Source organism: Dermacentor albipictus, chromosome 1 (genome assembly GCF_038994185.2).
Source record: "Dermacentor albipictus isolate Rhodes 1998 colony chromosome 1, USDA_Dalb.pri_finalv2, whole genome shotgun sequence".
NCBI lineage: Eukaryota > Metazoa > Arthropoda > Arachnida > Ixodida > Ixodidae > Dermacentor > Dermacentor albipictus.
This window is the reverse complement of record NC_091821.1, coordinates 37,696,033-37,718,139: the sequence shown is the minus strand read 5'-3', so window position 1 is coordinate 37,718,139 and position 22,107 is coordinate 37,696,033. Positions and strand designations below refer to the sequence as shown.

Sequence of the window (22,107 nt, the reverse complement as noted above, 5' to 3'; positions counted from 1 at the left end):
CTAAGTTAGAGAGTTGTAAACTTGATAGTTACGATTTCTGAAAATTTGCGATTTTCAACAAGTTAAATAAGAAACTGATGGCTTAAATAAAAAATTCGCTAGCGACAATCAGTAGATATTACCTCTTTCTTTTCAATGCAACAAACCTCATCAAATGTGGTGCAGTAGTTGCTGAGAAGAATGGTTTCTCCTTTCCCATGTATTTAGATAGCAGCCCCAGAGCTAAAGCTTCCTCTTAATAAAAGTACTGATTGAGAACAATTTCTCAATTATAAGACATATGTGGCAGAGTTGAAGATGTAGTGGTGATGGTCACTGAAAGAGGAGAAAGTGCTGGCGCTCGACTGTCCAAGCTGCCAAAAAGGGACAAGTGGCCCGATCGACTATTTATGCAGGACTATGGAGTTCCTGCGCAACTCAATTAAGTAAGGGCCTTCGAGTTAGCTATAAGAGAAACATGCGACATCGGCGCTCTAAACGATAGTTTAGAGAAGATATGCAGTGAGACACGCTCCTACGTCGGTGACATAATTCAGTGGCATTTATTTCACATTACGAAATGCCCCCCCCCCCTCCCCCCCATTTTTTTTCCGTTTCTGTGTGCACCGTCGTTCGCAACAAAAGATCAGGCAACGACCCTCCAGATTTTCTTCATTCACGCTTCAAATCCACCTTTGTCGTGAATCAAGCCATAACATCGAGGCCACAACGTAGAGCGCAGGAAGTACTATAGAGTGTAAGGAAGCATCAGCCCACTTTTATTGCGCACGAGCATTTTAAGGTTGTCTCGTAGTAAACTCTCTTTAATTTGCACGTGGCTTCAATTTGTATTTTCTATGTATTTAAGCCCGCAACACCTGCGGCACTAAGCGGGGCTCTCTCCCGTCTGTTTCTGTATGGGTTTTTCGTCTGCTCGATGCTCAGTTTTTAAGCATGCGCGTAATTCCTCTTCCTTTGCGCCTAATAGGCGTCTCTCTTCTGCCCTTTTCAATGTGTCATTTTGTTTCTTTCCTGCCGCCAGCCGAGAGAAAAACGCTCACCACCTCCACAGCCTCTCGAGACGGCATTTCTTATCCGCGCGTGGTCGGAGGAACGTACGCAGGGCACGTAGTACATGCGCGCGACGTGCCCCCTTCTCCCGACAGACAGGAGGAGTACGCGCCTTCAGCTTGAGGTGGGAAAGGCGAGCCGCTGTGCCGACGCAGCGGAGTTCGCCCTTAAAACAATGCACCTAACGCGTGCACGCGCTTAAGGGCCTTAAAGTCGGCCCTTGAATATTAAATTTGCAAATTAGCATGTATCGCGACCGGTCATCGGTACCCAGATAAGCTTTGCTCTCACGGCGTTGACTTTCCCGCGGGCTGCTGCGTTCCCATCGTTGCTGTATACGCCGCCGCGCCAGGAATGCGGCGGCGGAAGGCTATCGGGAGCTTGATTAGCTTTTCTATCGATGCAAGCATAAATAAGGCCAGCTGCAAAGAGGACGGGAGCGCGCTTCCGATAGCAATCGGTGCCCCACTATACGACTATACGATGCAGAGCAGGCGTCAAAAAGAGAGGCGTTCCAAGGGCTGCGGACCGGCATTATCTTCTGTGAAGAGAGTCCTCGCTTATCACCACCGTCCTCAGTGCTCCGCCCCAGAATGCGTCCAAAACATGTCTCGCTTATAGTTACCATTTTGAGGTTAGTGTGGCACAGTTTTACTTAACGTATATACAGCGTATTTAGAGTGGCGACAATTACTAAAGAAACCGATATCGTAATTGTGTTTGTGTCGCTCCTGTTAGAACAAGGCGTTTGCACCTCTTTAACACTATATACGATGCAGAATTACCCTTCTTATTTATAAAAACAAAACAAAAAAACTGATGACTGTTCATTAGAGAAATGGTTATACAGTTTCTTGCGTTATTGCCGAGTCGCGGGACTTAAAGGGACACTAAAGCAACACTAAAGGAAAATATTGCTTGATCTGTACTCGTAACTTATCGAGCAGAATTTAAAAAAAAAATGTCACTCTTAGAATGAAAAGAGGCTCGTGAAGCCAGAAAATACGCAAAAAATCGGAAGACAGGTAGCGACGCCGTCTTGAATTTCCCGCACTAGCGTGCGGTGACGTCACGAATTTCGATGTTGTCTGCTCGAGTGTAGTTCATTTTTTGTCAATAAAGATCAATTGAAATCTTTTCTAAAAGAGCCAGAGACTTAAGCAAGCAAGTTCCTAGAATTTTTTGTTCTGAGCAACAAGCGCAATAATATGAAAAACAAATTAATTTAAAATTGTGACGTCAACCAGTGTACCAATGCCGGACTTCCGGCGCGAAATTAAAAACTGAAACGGAACTTTGCTCTTCACTTTGTCCTTTAACAATCAACCTCTTACAGCGAAACTAAAGAAAAGATAGCTTTGAAAGAATACCTATTCAGGGGCGCTATAACGTAAAGCTATTCCAAACTTTTCTATTCCAATTCTGCAGTCAGCCTTCCACGATTGGTCAAAAAATTTTGGAGCCACCACCCATGCGCCTGTCTGTCACGCAACGTCACGAAAACCGCGAGAACACCCCATCTAATATGATATGCGCACCCTGATTATGCATGATTAGACCGAACGAAAGAAAAATAATAATTTCTGATTCGACGCCTTTCTCGCCATTAGCGAAAAAGGCGTTGTTTGACCAATTGGTCAAACTTTCTCGGTCTGCACCCACTTTGCCTGTCTGTCACGTGACGTCACAAAACCACGAAAACTCACCGCGTCAAAGTGACGCGTACGCGTTAAAGACGCATTAATATGCCGAACAAAACTGAAAGTTTTTCTCAATAGCCGGGCACTGCCCCGTTCCGAAAGGAACAGAAGATGGCTGCCCAACGATCGCTGTGGCACTAGCTACTCGGAGCTACCGGGGTGTATGGATTTATTTGCGTATAATAAAAGACTTTGCGTGACCGTGTGACGTCATCGAGACCTTTCTGCACGTATACGACATTGTCAACTCTACCTTGCTGAGCATCCGTTTTAGCGGCATTTTTAACATTCCGTTGCATGCCGCCGCGATTTTCGACCAGTCACCGCAAGCTAAGTAAGGGGAAGCGTACCAATCGCAGACGCGGGCGCCACCCTCCTCATCCGTTTATCAACTTTCACTGTGCTGGCTCAGTCCCGTCGAAACTCTCTCCATGCTCCTCGCCTCTTCTCAGCCTGTTAATTAAGAAAAACTGCTCAATGTAGGCAATGCTGTTCGCTTTGAAAGCAAAAGAAAGTGACATATCCAATAAATGAGAAGGGCATTTGATTGGGCTTTTTAAACAACGCTGCTGGTTACCGCCCGATGCTTGCATCGGTGGTTACGTAAATTTGCCGTCAAAAGAGTGCAGTAAAAACAGATTGGAATAGTTTTACGTTTAGGGCCCCAATTTAAACTTATTTATTGTTTTTCTTTAGTGGTCCCTTTTAGGCTCACGTGTACTATAGATCTGGGGCCAAATTCACGAAGCTTGTGGATCGTAAGGGTTCTTTGCCATCGGTCGATCGCGTTCGCTGACAATATTGCCAGCTTAGGATTGGCTTCAATTCTCTCTTGCGAACAATTCTAGCGTAAGCAGCCTTTTGTGAATACAAGCCCTCCTCCACATCCCTCTAGTAGGAAGAAGACAGACAGACTTCGTGAAAAAAAAGGAAAAAAAAAACAGAATCCTTAATAATACTGCCCGCAAGTACTGACTGCATAAATAGAGATAGAGAGAGAAATAAATGAAGGGCAGCCCTTAGTGGGTCCTTCTTTGACTGTCTAAGGCTCTGAGAAAGCGCCCTATGCTCCCAAAGCTTGGCGTCCCTTTGCTGTTTGTACGTTGGCAGAGGTGCATATTACTCGCTATGCGGTATTCGCAGTCCGTTCGCAGGACTTTCGAACGTTACTTTCAGTGTTTATTCCTAGTGTTCGAGCGGCCCATCCTCATGCCATCTTCGCTCACTTCCAGTGCCAGCGCACTTGCGGCATCCACGACATCGACGGCCATTTATTTCCCTTACTCGCGTATGCGCGCACGTCTATGCTTTCATTTCCCGCTCTTATGTGGTATGTGGTTGGCACACGGTGCGAGCAAGCGCTTCAAAGTTGGCCGCAAGCTGACCGAGAACCAGTGATAAGACGCCGTCGCTTTCGCCACGTTTGATATAAAGCATCGGGGCTTAGGAGCTTCCGCTATATATAAAGCGTATCGAGATCGCAAGGCTATAGTCGCGCTCGAGCGGAAAGGAAATATTCCAACTTGGAACAGCTCGTTGAAGAAGAAGTAAAAATAAAGATTGATTGGTATATATATATATATATATATATATATATATATATATATATATATATATATATATATATATATGTGTGTGTGTGTGTGTGTGTGTGTGTGTGTGTGTGTGTGTGTGTGTGTGTGTGTGTGTGGAGAGGGAGAGAGAAAGAGAGAAAGACAGTAAAGAAGCATTATACACAGCAACGAAAGGGGTAGTAGCTCGAGCACTTAATTGAAGTACGGTTGTTCGTAGATCTAGGAACCCTGATCAATTCAGGAGAACGTCAAAGCAAAACGTTTAGGGGTAGCGCATGTGCTAACAGGATCGTGTCATGCGTATTTACGGCTAAAATTAAGATACCGACTCTACAGTCATTGGGGCAGGGCTAGAAGTAGAAAGTATCAGTAACTGTAGCAACGACCATACGTCTAGATAACGAGCACGTGCAGATAGGTGCCGCGCGGTTCGCATGCAGCTTGATGCGAAAGCCACTTGCTATAACATTCAAGTGTGGCTACACTATCCATCTGCTGAAGCATGTCAGCAATAATCATGCCAAATTTTGTTCTAAATTGAGTGTATTTGAAGCCATATAAAAAGCGGGCGTTTCCTCATTAATCAGTGTTTGGTTGGGCACGACTCGCGTGAGTGATCGCTGCGATAACGTGACGATCACCCTGGCGACGGGCAATCACGGATTAGTATGGTAGAGAAGTATCGCGAATGACGTCGCATATTCTTCCCTTAGGCATCACCTGTGTAGTGTCCAGTAAGTGCACCGTTTTGCCATCTGTTATAGCATGCTACCTCTATCAGCGAACAGAAAAAGTGCGCAATCCCTGTTATTACGTGACTTCGTTTCATTCTTACACATGGAGTTGAACATTTCCCTTTCATATAGCGCCGACCAGTCCAAACGATGCACCCTGAAAATGTTCGCAGATTATAAGCAACTTCGTCTGTGACTTCGAACTCACGCCTCCTCGGAACCACGGGGTTGTCCGGCGGAATGCATTGGCGCATTCAATGCCCATGGCGCGTGACTATTGCTCATTTCATCGTTTTCTGACAGAGAACGACTCCACCAACGAAGGGGAACCAGGCAACTTCAACCCTAGAATTTGTTGACGACATATTCTGCGACCGTGGTGTGGTGACTATCGTGGCTTATAAATGCAATTTTATTTAGTGTATTTTCTGAAATCTGTCTGCCATATTCGAAGAAAAGTATGCGTTTGGGGCCCGGAGTCACTATGTGAACCATTTCTTATATTGCGACTCGAATAGCTCAGATACTTCGATCGCTTGACCAGCAGCAGATGCACAGCATATGGGGTTGTCTTGAAACAGGCCTCAATGAGAGACGGTGACAATGTGAGCAACCATATCTGCAAACCTTGCTTAAAAAAAAAACGGTGGCACTAGTCTGTGCTTCAGGCCTATATGTTTCTTTTCTAAACGTCACCTGAACAAAGGTCATTTGCAGAAAGCTCATCCACAGTGCAGCTAGCCCCTTAGCTCTGTCACATTAAGAATGACCCTGCCGCCCAACTCGCTGTAAGAAAAAAAAAAAAAAACTGCCACGCCGTGAATTCACTGGAGTAACTACAGCCATTAGGACAATCACCCCTGCCTGTAGTCCTGTGGCGACGTGCTTCGGAGCTTTTATGCGCTGTCTACGGTAAGCGTCTCATAATTAATGAAGGAATATACTTGGACAACAGCCGCAGAACAAGTCGAAGCGACGACGAAGCGACAAAGAGCTCAACTATTGGCACATTTGCGTATTTGTATGAGAGCGCCTTGGCCGTGCTACGGATTTGGTAAAAGCTGCATTACGAAAATAAGGATCTTGCTTCCTTATAATCAGTGGCGCACTCTTATGCTAGCAGTAACACTTAGTTGTTCTATTACATTACCATTGTAGAGCCGCCCGAATGCTCTGAAAGTGTCACTGAAAGTTCCCACTGAACTAAGCTCATGATACGGTCCAATACTACAATTAAGCTATACAACGGGTATAGTGCAAGCAGAAGGGAGCGGAAAAAAAGAACTTCTAGATTTTTTGCTTTCGTTCGTAAGCGCTTTTTGCCGTTGGCTGGCCGCCTTCGATAATATAATGTCGATCATCAGGATTGGCTGAAATTTTCCATTACGAACAATTTTAACGTAAGTGCCTTTTGTGCTTACGGTGCACAGGCCTCGAGTCGTTTGTGTACTAAGGCGTTCACCCCGATGCTTTAGACGTGATTCCGTTTATTAAGGCGCCATTGAGATCGCGAGCGCTCTCTCCGGGACTTTCAGGCGCATACGCGCAAACGGGGCAGCCCGCAGGGCATCCCCGGTCCCGCCTGCGAGCTTTCTCGTTTCTCGTGGCCGGCTCCAACCAAGTTTCCCTTCCTGTGCCCATAATGCCCAAGCGAAACGTGCGGCGACGACACGCGCCAGGAAGCAACGGTTGCACGTGCCATAAAGCCGCGGCTTCTGCGCCGTTGCGTCGTCAAACCGATGGCGCCGATCATTCCGCTCCGCTCTAATGTGGAACGCGCCCGGCGGGGAAAGCGGAGAAGGAGAACGCCCGTGGGGCCAACGCTTGCGCCGCCAAGTTGCTTCTCTGTTTTCTTCCCCCTCCTCGCGATGGTTGAGGGGGGGGGGGGAGGGCGAAGCGGTGTGCGCGCGGGCGAAAGTTGCACTCTTCCTGGCTGCCGCCTCGGAGGAGGCCCTGTTGGCGACGACGGAGTAGGACGCCACGCGAAAGTATACCGGAGCCGGCGGCATGGAGAAAGTGCTGGTCCGCGTGGTCCCGTATGAGCCGTACACGAGGAGTAAGTACGCCTTTCCGCGAGAGAGCGCGTCTTCTTATTTTGGCGCGCCAGCGAGCGGCCTCGCGCGCATTTCCCGACGCCGAAATGCGCGCGGTGCTCGTTTGTGTGCATAGCGGGATGCACCGGAATGTTTTTAGGAGCGCGACAACCGCCGGGCTGGACGAGTCGGCTCCAGACGCGAGCCGGAGTTTCTCTAGAAGACGCTGTAACGAAGTAGCGAACTGGATATACCCTCTAGGAGACGTGCTTTAGGGCCGGTGCGATGCTCGCGGTTGCTGACTGTTTTTTACTGCGTGCACCTGTTGGCAAAACAAACCCCCCCGGTCCCCAGTATCGCCGTTTCAAACCGCGCACTGGTGTATTATGTAACGCCGTTCTTCTTTTGAATGGTGTGTCACGGAGTATTGGATACTTTTCCTTAACATAGCAGCCCGAACTATAGCGTTGGCAGATGAGGCGCATATGCAAAGCGAAAGCGTGAGAGGAGTATGCGTGCGTGTCTTTCTTTCGCCCACGATTCTACGACGCTATGTTCATTCAGTTATATTCCCGTCCCAGACTTGCACTAAGGAGCTATGAATCATATGAGGAATGATGTAGAAAGGATGGCGGATTACGCGCGATAACCCGGGGTTATTTGCGCACGAGTGCTCGCGCATCCATCGGTCCCACCGAAATGCGATCGCCGCGGCGGAAGCTCAGCGATCGATGCCGTCCTCGGCAGCAGAACGCCAAAAGGCCTACCGCAGTGGTTGATGGTGTATGTATAGTGCACGGTGTCAGCCGCGACTCCCTTGAAAAGCTACTTGCAGCTACGAGGATGCAATGAGAGTGCGCCAAGACCAGTTACAAATCTGGGGAGATGAATGTTTCAAAGTGCAAAGCGTTAATTATTAATATCACCTGCCTTCACATTACGAAATAGTGTAATTAAGTAATCCGTAGTCCACACTTTCTATGGAGCGAGTATATATATACTTTCATATATAGCACGGAATGACCCGGCTTCAATAGCAGCATGTTCATAATCTCTCACTGGGCTGAAATGCCCTGCTCAATGACGATGCGAGTTGTATGGGTCTTTTGTTTCTTCTTCTTTTTTTATAGAGCGACAGCGTCGTGTGTTGTGTAGTTGTGTATCAATATCGTGCATGGCGCCAAGCGCGGCCTGTAACTGAGCTCATACATCATTGTACTAAATGTACGCTCAACGGCGCCCGTTTCGAAGTTCCCTGTGTTAGCATAGACTAATATTTAAATGCCCATATTGAAATCTGCACGTTGCTAATGGAATGGTTTGTAAATATTGTCTGTAACTGAAAGTGTAAAACAATACTAAAATTCGTTCGACAGCAGGAGCTACCATTGCGATTATGGCCTCGTTCCTCGTATACCGACTATTTACGCTGCGTATAACAACAAGTTTGAAGATGCTTTGCTATAAAACTATCCAGTTTTCTTCCTGTCTTGCGTTTCGGTTCGCCGCAATTTTGCAGCGGTAGCCGTTATCAGCGCTGGAAAGGCTTGGGTACGTCCGTAGTCATTGATGCCTGTCGTAAAGTGTTCAACGGCCTTTTTAAGAGAGCACAGCAGTCATTCATCAACAACACCACAATATATGTAAGGTATACGTTCACACTGGCGCATATACCAGGCGTCTCGGCGACGGCTGTTCCTAAACATTGAAAATAAGGAATCCGAGACAAAACGGTGATTTTTTGCTCGCATAGCGTACCTAAACTTTTGTACAATGAGATCAGTAATGAAGTGATTTCATTATTATTTATTTAATAATTAATTCATTTCTCAGACAGCAATTGCCGAAGAATTGGAGCCTTCTCACTGTCAAAGGGAGGTCCAATAAGTAGGAATCCCGAGTATACGGACCACCAGTTTAGATACATTTGTTTCCCCAAAAGTATGCCAGGAATGATGCGGATGAGTTCTACGCCATTTTATCTCGCAGTGATTAAAAGCGGAAGCGTTTCTGGAAAAATTACCGCGCAAGTTTGAGGACAGACCTCGAAAAGAGGCGCTATTATCGCGATTCCTATATAGTTAGCGCGTACGTTTTGAGCTCTGACAAGTTTCAATTGCACGATTGCGATAGGTGCGTTAAAGTTAATAATCAGGGCTAATTGGTGAATTGTATTAATTTTTTGAGGCTATATGGGAGATTATCACGCAAATTTTGATGTCCGTCAATTTCATATGTGAATCTTGTCAGGGCGAAGACTACCTTCTCTCGAATCCGCTGTTTTTATGAGCGGTACACAGTCATATATTAAAACATGCCGCAGAGTTCCTGCTGGAGGACCACTATACTGTTGGCTTCGCATATACGTCTTGAGCGTCACTAACGCCTAATCACCCCAGAACCATTCGATCGAATGCTACGTCTGTCCTTTGGTAAACGCGTATGATTTAACGCATACACGAAGAGTAACTGCTAAGCAACGATAAACGCAAAAGGTTCTCGTGCGTTGTCAAGAATGGCGAGCCGCTGAGCAGGATTGCCACCTTGCCACCCGATTACGACAAGGGGTGCAAGACGCGCACCTCTCCCTCTCCGTCGCTGCAGCTGCGAGGCGTTCAAAGAAGCGGCCTTTGTGCTGAAAACCCGCTTCCTTCCTCCAGCCCCATCGACATTGTGACGGGACGAGTTCGGTGTGTGGACAATGATTCCAGAGTTCCCCAACGCGGAGCTGATTTGACACGCCTGGACAAGCTGCCGCGGGAACGACGTATTTTTGCGCTTCTCACGTTTCGGCAGACGCAAAACAACGAGCGACCCTCGAGCGGCGTCGATACTTTCCGGAACGGCACCCCCTTCAACGCCGTCGCTTGGGCTTCGGAATGTGTGTGCCTTTGTGTCTGTAAACTGATCAGCAGAGCAGCGGCGAGGTGGTGACGAGTAAACGAACAGTCGCCGCGTCGTAGGACCGGCGGATCGAGTGTATAAAAACTGTGGTTGTGCGAATGCTAAAAACACTTCTCTTGAGCAGTCATGTTAGACTGAGTCACTTCTCTCATGCAGTCATGTTGAATTGTTACTCTTTTTCTCAAGCAGTCAAGTTAGACTGATTTAATTTCTGTAAATAAACCCTTTTTCCTCGTTCTCGATGAGAAGCAGTTCTTCACTTCATCAACGATCTCAGCGTAAATAAGTTGGACGACGGCATGGGCCAGCTACCTTCGAATTCATGCCGTACTCCAATCTTGGCAAAGGACCACGGACGATGGGATTGAGCCCCCAATCCTGACAGCGTGAGCTTCACCCCTCCGCGTCGCACAACGCACTGGATGCGTGTGTCCCTGGACGGCGAGGGCGTTGCGATTCCGCTCAACCGTCGCGCGTGTATTGAGCAGGTCTGAACGTCAACGCATTACAGACCTTCAGCTGTCCGCTTTTGTCTGTGAGATACGCACAGGACGTATGAATCTCGTTTTGCTACAATTTTCACTTGATATACGTGCAGGTATGCTGTCGTAACGCGCTATATAGACGTTCTCCTGTAGCTTGGCAACACGTGTTCAATAATGCCTGCAAGGTACTCTGAATGCCGTGAAATAGAAAGCAGTTCGTTGCACTTTAGACTGATAACAGCCCTATAGTTTTCCGAACCCGTGTGGGATAAATTCGCAGACCTTCGGCGTTTAGCGCACCTTTAAATTAGAGAGTGCGCGTGACGTATATACGGCGCAGATTCCAGAGTATAGATAACGCTTCTCACAACCTCAGTGCCTGACGCTGTGCGCATACGTGAGCACAGACAAAGAAAAGGCCGCGCACGCGTGCGTTATTGGGGCGCTACTTAGTACGCGTAAAATCGCGCTACCGTCGTTATACAGTCATGCGAGCGTGCTTTGCTAAGCGGCGCTGTGTGGTTGCTCGTGATGCGTGACACGGGCGCGAGTCTTTGAAGGCGATTCGCGTGGCGAAGGTCGGCACCACTCCTTTAATTTCTCCGACAGGCATCGAGCGTAATCGAATGCCCCAAGGGCATTTATAGTTACTGCTTATCTGCGGGAGCCTATACATGGGTGGGCTGGAACCTGTGTACTCTTTGACATATTCTTATAGCGCATTGTCAAAGGAGCCAGAGGCACAAGTTACCTGCGCTTGGCGATTTTGAGTGCAAATAAACATTAACATCACTGATATAATGCACATATAATTTATATAGGACAGCATGACGTAAAATATTGCTAATACAATGTTTAGCCCGTTCACCATCGTGAATATCCCGATAAACATCGGCGTTCGTGTTGTCCACTTCTCTACTCTTGTGTCCTGTCTTCACACCTCACTTCTATTTTGCATAATGAATCCTTACCAACTAGCTCAGCTTTGTGTCGTTCTAAGCATCATCGTGATTGTCTCTTCTTCATATTCCTTTTTTTTTCGGTTGTTTCTCCAAAAACAGAAACTGGTGCATGAAAGTTATTTTTTTTTACCATTTCTTTCCATGCGCATCACACTTCCGCTTGCGGCTAAAATTTTGCGCGCGCGTATTGGTTATTGGCTTCATTCTGTAACGCCTTCCCGGTTTATCGCAAATTTATCGCACGATTGTACCCAGTTCGCATGCTTAATAGAATACGGCACGCTGGGTTTGACATTTATTACGTACCTGAAGCCACGTTTGGCGCTCATTTGGCTTGCCAGGCGTCTCGGCGACGGCTGTTCTATAAAGACGTTATTTATTATTTTTCATTCTGCTCTCGTACTCTGTACGAGAGCAGAATGAAAAAAAAAATTTCCCACCTGCGGCAAAGATCGGAACGGACAGGATTCAGACACCGACACGAAGGTCAAACGCGTATAGGACAAGTATACGTTTGCTGCATACCAAACACCGCAAGCCACTGGCCGGCGAATTGAACGTGCTGCGCGCTTCTCAACCAGTATAACATGACAAGCAGTGTAAAATTAAATCTATTAAATAATAAGGGGACACATGGGCTGGTTTATCGACTGCAAGGCGATCTTACCCTAATATTGATCATTCATGATCGATGCAGCGATATGGTGATGAGCGTACTGGCATAAAGTTCCTTTTATGCGCGACATATCAGCGAGCACTGCTCAACGTGTCGATGTCATATTTACACTGTTTACTTTTATGTGATTTTCTTTAGGTCGCGCGTTTGCATGTGTCGTCTTTCTGGTATGTGCAGGCCGTTATATTGATTCTCCTAGTTCTGCCTAGATATTTCAGCTTGAGCACACCGTCTAACGTTAAGGAAACATCTTATTTTGTAGGTTACGTCTCATTACACGAGATCGCCATTGTTTCTTTTTTGTTTTTGTTTTCTACTTCGCTCTATCAGCCAGCTGACTGGTGGTGTCTATACTTCAATGTGAAAACTTTTGACAGGTTGAGCGGGGAGTGGTTTCCCGAGCGTGGGTGAAACCGTAACTATCTCACCCAATTTCAAAAGTTCTAAGGAAGGGGACGCGCACCACTTCCAGACTTTGGAAGCTATATCTAGATGACTAATTTAAAAAGATAGTAAATTAACAAAAAGGATAAATCACGCGGAGTACCAATGCAGAACAAAATTACATATTATAGACACCTTGCATTTCATACAACACCGCAATAATCGTCCAAACAACGTGTGCAAGAAGTGTGCGTGTATCATTCATGTGCAACCGCTCGCCTGGGTCACAGACTTGCAAGATAAGGGTAGCGGCCAGCTGTCACAACCCGGGCGTATTGTATACCAACTACATACGCAGATTTCTTCAAACATGCCACATCGGTGGTTGTGACATACGGATGACGCGAATACTTTTGGCTATTTGTGTATGTTCTTTTAAAGCAAAATGCGATTCTCCACTCGGTTAAAAAAAAAAAAAGATGACCTCATTCATGTGATGATTGCCCAATGCGTCAGTTGTGTCTAGTTATTGAAGTCATACAACGGCGGCAAGCTTCTTTCTTTAGGGGACGTGCTTGGCGACGACCTGCTTCTTAACCAGAGGTTCGCGAAGGCGAGTGTTGGCGTTGGTGTAACAAGAGGAGGAGATATCTCTAGCACAATATTTATTCCTAAAAAGATGGTAGAGCTTCGCTTCGTTCATCACATGACGTAAGGAAACAAAACATCACGTCATTGGGATGGAGCGCATTCCGTCCAGAGCTTCTTTCACGGTATACTCAATAGACGTCTCGTAGTGATGACTAAATGTCTCGTGACCCAAGAAGTGACTGAGTTGTTGACTTGTCACGCGCTCGCTGTCGCCATACATTTGTTTGTGCTACTTTGTCTTCCGTTTGATGACTCGCTTGCCTTTCACTTTGTATCACTTATTCGTTATTTTGTTTAATCGACGGGCGCGATTGTTCAATCGACAGTAGCCGAAAAAACTGGGTCTCGTAACTTCGCTTCGGCTGATATGTTTTCTCATTATATCACCAGGCTATTCACTCCCTATATCAGCTCAGACCTCCCTTCACTCGTTCACTGTGCTTCATCCTCCTTTAGCCTTACGCGACAGTCACTCGGACACTTGTTCTTCGACCTAATTGGCGCTGGCTTCTTTTGTACTTCGTGTTATCGCAGCAGCGCCGCCCAAGCCTCGGGAGGAGGATGAGATGCGGTTCAGCGGCCTGCGAAGGGACCAGATCCCGTCGCGTTCCTTCCAGGCGCTCCAGAAGATGACCGGCGCCGATGACCAGCCCTACCAGCAGCAGCAGCAGCAACAGCAGCAGTACTACTACCCGGCGCCACAGCAGGAACCACCCCCAGGTGAGTATATATACGTGGGTTGTTTCGCGTAACTTTCCGTTGTCGTAAACATGCGCATACGTGCTGTCAATGTTTGTCGCGCAGAAGTAGAAAGAAGGACAAACGCACAGAGAAAGCGCCAGCGTTCTGCCCCGCTTGTTTTTTTCCTTCGACTTAACCTATTGCGCCACAAACATTGGCAGCGATGCACCAGATTGCCTCACATCGTACTTTGCTAATCGACATGCCAGTTGTGGCGCTTTGCGAGCGGTAATGTACTACGTTACTTTACCACTTTGTCCGGCCCCGAGTTTCCTGATATGTGGAACCCTGGTGACCGCGGCAACAAGTAGCACTGACACATCTCGATCTATACAGGGTGTCCCGGCTAAATTTAGCCAGAGTTTAAAAATATGTAAATGCCACGTAGCTAGACAGAACAAAGGCAATGTTGTTTGCCGTCGCTTGGAAATGCTAAAACTTTTTTTTCATTCCGCCTAATAAGATAATTAGTATTAATTATTAATTAATCAACTTCTCTAATATTATATTTAGATGAAAAGTGTCAATGAGAAAATTGTCGAGCGACATAAAGAACTCCCGATACAGCTTTCTGTTGCTCAATACGTGCTAGGTAAAAGTGTTTTTCCGAGCGTGAAAGAAGCCTGCAAATGCACGCAAAATTGCCGCGCGACTGGCCGATCGAGGCACTTTGCATGTATTCGCGGGCTTCTTTCACGCTAGGAAAAACACTTTTACCTAGCACGTATTGAGCAACAGAAAGCTGTATCGGGAGTTCTTTATGTCGCTAGAAAATTTTCTCATTGACACTTTTCATCTAATTATAATATTAGATAAGTTGATTAATTAATGAAGACTAATTATCTAATTAGGCGGAATGAAAAAAATCATAGTTTGAGCATGTGCAAGCGACGACAAACAACATTACCTTTGTTCTGTCTTGCTACGTGGCATTTGCATAATTTAAAACTCTGGCTAAAGTTAGCTGGGACACCCTGTATATAGTCAAGCCGCTCTGACAAGTGGGATGGTGGGTATAGGATACACGGTTTGGCTTTTTATTCACGGACTACAAACGCGCAGCCTCCATCACGGCTGTCTGGAGAGCTATATATAGCTTTGTGACATAGCTAAAAGAAAACGTAATCTCACAGCATTCTCGAGGTTCGAGATGTGGCATTCATTAGTATGGTATTTGAAGATTCATGCGGCCTTCCTTGAGCTCTAGCACTCTAGCACTGAAACCCTAAATCTACCTTCCAGTATGTGACTATTCATTAAGCAGCACAGTGTTCCGTCGCTCTAGACAGAAATAACGGTATATGCGCGAATGTTTCGCTGCAGAAGCCATGCGGCGTAAAAGGTGGCGGGGCATGCATGCGTGCCAGGCGACTCGCATGCAACTGATTCGCGCCGGCACCGTCGTGCGCCGTCCCGCCGACGGGGCACGCGCCGTGCTTTCCGCGTGTTGCGCGTCTTCCCATCCTTCCGACCTTAAGTATTGGTGTGACCCTTGCTGCGCGCAGACATCCGCGAGTACTGCAACCACCCGGAGGAACTGGACGACACGACCATCAACCCGCGCTACCGCGGCGGCAACATCCCCTCGCGCTCCTTCAAGATGCTTCAGGAGATGACTGGCGACGACGGTGAGTGCACGTCTCGGCGAGCATATTACGCACACGCGTTCGGGACGTGGGCTAACGACGTTCGGTGGCCCCGCGGCCACCTCCTTTTCTTTGCTCATGCCGACTCTCGCATGCATTACCCTGCCGGCGAACGAATTCTCTGTAAGAATTCGCTTGCCGGTGGAACGACGCTGGCGGGACTCCGAATGAACCAAGGGACAAAGAGCAGGGCGACGGTAACCGCTGTACGCGTAATTTCGCTGCCCACCGGCGATGGATTAGCGGTCGTTAGCGAACAATTGCAACCGCTCTACAGGATGCATTGTGTAGCGTGGACTACCGGCGCGTATACGAATATGCGGTTAACGGCATGTCACCTGTTTTGAACTATAGGGGAACGACATCGTTTTCTTTTTTTTTTCACCTATGTTTAAACATACATTATCAAGCACTCACCCGTGCGTTATTCTCCGCAGTTCTTTAAATTCTTCAAAAGTGAGATCAGTTTATGACATGGTATACGTACTGGAAGAGGCGTATACGCCCATACAAGATTGTGTGGCGTATAACTGCAGACGCCTAAATTAGCAAATGTTCTCTTTTTAATTTTCTTACTAAGTGACTGAAGAGCAGGTATTCTTAATGTGCTAGTGAAGCCAGTCAGTTCTCAAAGCATATATATCTAGGGTCACTGAGACACGCGCCATGGGTGGAAAAGTATAATGATTCTGTTTCAATGCTATTTCTTTTCATTTCTCGTCATATGTTTTCGCTTTTCACTTATACGTTATCACTAGAATCGGCCGGTCGTGAGCGGTGGCTGATACGAAAACAATAGAATCGTGCGAAAGTAGGAAAGGAATCCTTACATTACCCAGGCCCAAATGTTCGAGATGTTCTTTCCCAAAATCAACCCCGCAACACGTTGGCGTTCCAATGCAATGCGTGAGAAATACTTCTGGATAAAATGATGCCTAGCAACTAACGTGTTTTAAAGGACATTTTAACGATGGTCAAGTTGAGAGTACACATCCATTGCTTGAGAATGATTGCACAACGATGGCCAAAGTTCCAACCATTGTTTAATTGCAGATGTGTGTTTGGCGTTTTGCGAATAACAGGCCGGGGCCCCACCGATTTCTGGTCCACTTCTAAGGAGCTTTAATATTTATTTTTCCTAAACACGAGGTATGTGATTTTTTGTAATGTGAGAAAGATGTAGCGAGCTTTTCTCAGGAGAAACACAGTTCAGTGTATGTAATTTAGCCCCTTCGTGGATAACGTCGAATTGTACGAATAGACCTGGAACGACGCACACGAGCTCACCTATGAATCGTATTTGTAACTCCAGAGTTGGATGGCAAAATTATTAGCGGCAGGACACACTGCTAAAGCTATATCCGGGACGTTAATGCATCGAACGCATACACCCGACTAACAGTCACTAGGAGCCGAATGCGTTCGCTGCAAGGTCGTGACACTTCCTTCGTGTAAAACTTTAACCAAAGAAATGTAAGACGCTCCGTAATTTATACGCAAAGTAATGTGCTCCGTGTGTCCGCACATTCCCTAATTTTGCGATGTACCCCCTCCTTTTCTCTTTGGAGTGGGGAGCGTGGAGGTAACGGCCGCCTGCCCGCCCGCCCGCATGTGTTTGCCTTTTAAGGCTCCGCTATTCGCGTGCGCGCTTGTTTGCACACGCGCTTTTCCGCGTTCTCTGTTCTCCACGTGGAAACAGTCTCCGAGGGTCCTTTGTTCTGGCCGTGCAAAAAAGGCCCACTCGCACAAAAACTCTTTCTTTGTTTGCTTCGCGTTCTCAAGTAGGTGTCTTTCGGCACACATGGCGGGCCTATGCGGCGAATCGGGGCTAAGGACGGCGCCCATCACAGGCGGCGCCGCACTCTTCCGACTGTCTGAGAGCCGGCACGCTATAGGAAGGGGAAAAAAACTAAACGAAAGGCCAGCTGTCCCGAAGTTTGATCGGGAAGGCTATTCGCGCCTGACCGCCGCTCCGTCCCGCGCGCGCGAGCTGGCCGTTTATGTCGGTCATCCGAGATGCTTTTGTCTGTCTCCTTATTCAAAATTTCTTCGTTTGCGTTGATGTAATTCGCCCCGTTTTTACGCCTGAGTGGCGAGGGCCGCGCGGGCCTCGCTGGTGAGTCGGCCGGCAGAAATGATGCCGTTTTATCTACGCCTCTCGTTCGTTTCCGCGTCGCGCAGCCCTCGCCATTCTCTGTCGCACACGTATAGCGCACCTTTGTAGGTGCGAACGTAAAACACTGCTCTGGAAGTCGATAGCCGATGTGGGTTTGTATTTTCTTTTTTTTTTCTTTCGCGCGTGAGTGGCTTTGAGACCAGTTGCGCTGGCCCACCTGTGGTGCTATGCAGCTATTCAAGCCGCTGTGTATGGCTACAATACATCGGATACTTGTTAGTGGACCACTGGGGCGGGCACGGCGCTAGTCCGCCGATTCAATGCTTTCCTAACCGAACGTGCGCTTCCGAAGTCCCGGAACAGAAAGGAAAAACAGAAATGCAACAACAACGCTGTAGTACGGTAGCTGGTTGGGCGAGTCGGTACATCTGCATTATTACTGGCAGCACGCACATCAAACACGGACAAAGAAGAGAGACGTAACACGAGCGCTCGTGTGACGTCTCTCTTCTTTGTCCGTGTTTGATGTGCGTGCTGCCAGTAATAAAACAACGCTGATATAAGCCGTACGCGCGCAGGGTGCATTTGTCGCCTTGCAGTTGAAGGGGTGCTTATTAGTTATATTCTCTCGAATTCGGCGGGAAGAAAATCCCCCTTTGATTACACAGCGCTGCGCGGCAGGGGCTTTCTAATCTTTTATTCTCTGTGACTCAACTGCTGTTGCAATTCCCTGGCGGGCGCGGGCGGCAACTTTCATTATTTGAGGACTCCATGTCACAAACTTACGTACAATTTCATGATGTCTTTTTTTTGCCTTTATTTTTTTCCTTCGTATATTTTTTCTTTTTTTTTTACTGTCGGGACACGATTTCTGAAGTTTCGCGAAATGAGCTCATTAGTTAACAACTGCCTTCGTTTTTGCATTTTTAAACGAAATACTTGATGTTATTGTAAATTAACAAATGTACTCCGCTATTCACGTTTATCTCCTTCTTTCTGTTTATCTTGTAGCTGGCACGGGAATGTGCACTTTATTCGTCTTTTCAAAGTATATACGCGACAATATCTTTCCCTTCGTTAATGGCTCAAGCTACACCTTCTACTTTTATTGTCGATACCACATCGCGGGAGAAACGACGACAGAAAAAAAAATCTGAAAGACTCACACGCCGAGTCGCTAAAGCAACGAAGAGATTATAGTCTTCCGAGTTGAGAGAAGCGAAAATTGAGCGGCGATTATCTTTCGGTATCAAGGACGGATAATTCAGCGCACGCAAGAGCGGCCGACGTGAGCTGGCAGGTAAAATAGGTACAAGCGTGCTAACCCCGACGTGCTTAGGACTTTGATTCGGGCAAGTAGCTTCAGAACTAGCTGAGGAGAACGCGCTGCAAGGAAAACAGGGCCAGATAAGCAGCGGTGCATGGGACGAGCGCTGACTTACACCTAAATTTTGTTGCAGCCAACCACGCCTCTACATGCGTGCACAGAGCCATATCGCATTTCCACACGCAGTCTGCCTCACCAGATCCCCCGAAAATTGTAGCTGTACCCTAACAGGCAACCATTCCACGCAACAACAGCCGCGTGCGCGCGCAAACATTATAAACGCTAAAACCACAAAACCGCACGCACAAAGAAAGAAAAGACGTAGACAACAAGAACTGAGAACTAATCAAATGTGGCACCTCACGTACGTGGAGATTGACAAGGCTGATGCCTGACCAAACTAGTGACACGCGAAAAAACAAAACGACCCAAATTAACGTTTTGAAATACTCGAGCTCAGCCTCACTGTGTAAAATAGACGACTTGCTGATGCAACTGTCTCCGCTTTACTTATAGAAATATGCTTCGGCAATTTCGCGCTCACTTTTGTACCTTCCCGTCTTTAAAAGCCAAAAAAAAATGCTTCCCGCTTTGTTGCGCACATTCAGATTATGTTCGTTTGCTCTCTCGTTAAAGCTCGTCCGAACCCTCTTCTTCGTCGGTGGTTTGGCTATAGCACAGTGTCCGCTGCATAGTCAGTACGAGTAATTCTCGGATCAGTGAAAAAAAATCACGTCGTTATATTCCAGGTTGTGCTCACGTTCTACCGCTGGTCGATATAGGCAGTTCCATGGCAAAGTTGATCAATTCAGGTGCAAAGCGAAACTGGACCAGTAGCGTCATGCTCTGATCAGCGGTGTCGACAAAGGTGCACATTTGAAGAAATAACCCTATGCGTGGCTTTTTCATTTGTTTACTTTTGACACTTTGTATATTCTATACCGTATTGATGGCATGCTACTATTATTGTTACTTTGTTTTCGTTTTCTTTTTCTTTTTTGTGCGATATACGCTACACTACTGTCACCTGACGGCGTCCATTATTTTTAACGCTTTTTTGCATTACGTGCATTCCGCTTCTCCGTTCCTTATGTTCTGTATTTTTGGTGGCCATTATCGCTTGATCTTCATTTTCGCCTTTGTGCCTGTTGCTTGCTTTCACGCGCCGCTGTCGCCCAGCGGCTATGGCGTTGCCCTGCTGAGCTTGAGGTGTCGCGGGTTCGATTCCGGCTGCGGCGGCTGCATTTCGGTGGAGGCGAAATGCAAGAACGCTCGTGTACTTAGATTTACGCGCACGCTAAAGAAGCCCAGGCAGTCAAAATTCATCCGGAGTCCCCCACTACGGCGTGCCTCATAATCGGGTTGTGGCTTCGGCATGTAAAACCACAGAATTCAATTCTAATGCTTTCTTTTCAATATTATATGTACACCACGGCAGCTGCCGCTGACGAATGGCACTGGAAGCGTGGTGTGCTCCAAGCCAACGTTGTTGTTGGCTTTTCCGACCCGCTTCCAGCATCCCATATATGGAAAGATGCGATATAAAGCTGGAGTTGAATAGCGTTGGCTCTTATTTCGGCTCTATGCGTGCCGTTTCTGAGTCGGTAACTATAGGCGAGACTTCAACTTTTCTTTTTTTACGTTACGTGAGATACAGCGCTCAGCTTACTCACATCATCACGCGACGTGGAAATAACGCTGAATGAAAGTGTGTGTTCCACAAGATCTCTAATAACGCTGCACTCGGTTTCTTGGACCAACCGGCAGACACCTGAGGTGACAGAATTTAGAAAGAATAAGGTCCCGCTGGCAGAGACACGTGGTGATTTATGAAGCAGGTGGTGTTTCCAATTTGCTCCACACCGCTCCGTGCTCTAAGCTTAGCATTCACAGATGGCGTTCGGCTGTTATGTGGTTCTGCGCAGGTTCCGTGGCGCCTTCCGTTTTCGACCAGAAACGTCAGCAACAACAGCAGCAGCGACAACAACATGCGGGGCCCAAACCCCGCAAGACAACTCAGATGACTATCCAGTTGGGCGGACCTGAAGAGGGCGGCTACTCTGGCCCGCAAGCGCAGGGCGGGCTGGTGCACGTTCCCGAGAAGGTGTTCCCCCACCCTAGCGTGCCGGCTTCGCAGCAAGAGGCCGAGCCAGACCCGCGGAAGTACACCGGCGGGAGCATCCCTTCCAGGTCCTTCAGGATGCTGCAGGCCATGACGGGAGAGAACAGCGGTAAGGAACCAGGGACACTCCCTTCTTCGCACATCGCTTTCAGCCTCCGAGTTACAGGGAAGGCGATGTGATAAAGCAGCTCGTCACATTTGTACAGGACCCTGAAATCCTTGTTGGGAAATTGAAATACCATATCATACGGGGCTATAGTGCGCGGACTATAGTAGTTTAATTAGCTATATGCGTGCAGACTACACACGATATCATCTTTTTTTAAAGATCACAGGCACGTTTGAAAACAAAACAAGGCCAAACTGCAGCAGCAACTTTTTTTTTTTTGCTAAATTACACAGTGAAACCGACTGTATGCATGGTTGCGGACTAGTTAGTTGAACTTAGTTCCTGCGAACTATACAGTTGGCGAGGAGTGTCTGATAATGAACTTTTAATTTTCAAGCTATATTTGCCCCCTGCAGACTATTCGCCTGATGTTCAGTATACTTTAGGAAATACGGAACTTGTTTTTTGTTTTGTTTTCGAGACCATTCTGTTAAGCCTGCTTTGCTTTCAGGCGACCACCATCAGATAAGTGACTTTTCGCAGCGTTTTGCCGAAACATTATCTCAAAGTGACCTCTGGCAACTCTTTTATGGGGGACGAACTCCTTGTCCGATATAACGCTCATGTTCGTGAGTTAACCCACTATGGTATAATATGTTCGCTCCAACTGGGCGCAATATTAGCAAACTGACTCCACACGAAGACTAAGAGAACTGCTTAAACGGCCTCTCACCAAGCTCCTTTGCAAATTTTGGTTATATACAGTAAGTTTCAGGGCGCCGTCTACAGATCATTTTAACTCGAGGATTTCTTTTAATTGGTTAATTATTGGAGGAGCTAGGAGAAATTGAAATGTCACGTTGTCCCGCTGCCAGGAGGTCTGCTTCCCTGTC

General features: G+C 47.2%; 1 protein-coding gene across 3 annotated transcripts in view; it reads left to right on the top strand.

Moving 5' to 3' along the window:
• The window catches only part of LOC135901070 (uncharacterized), a 108,806-nt gene that overhangs the window by 84,794 nt on the left and 1,905 nt on the right, over positions 1–22,107 (top strand). For 2 of the 3 annotated variants that reach the window (XM_065430742.1, XM_065430745.2), the window contains exons 6-8: positions 13,688–13,873; positions 15,400–15,522; positions 20,909–21,214. In XM_065430742.1, the coding sequence (XP_065286814.1) occupies positions 13,688–13,873; positions 15,400–15,522; positions 20,909–21,214 (615 nt within the window). The remainder of the gene's footprint in view (positions 1–13,687; positions 13,874–15,399; positions 15,523–20,908; positions 21,215–22,107) is intronic. The other variant, XM_065430743.1, reaches the window with a different exon arrangement.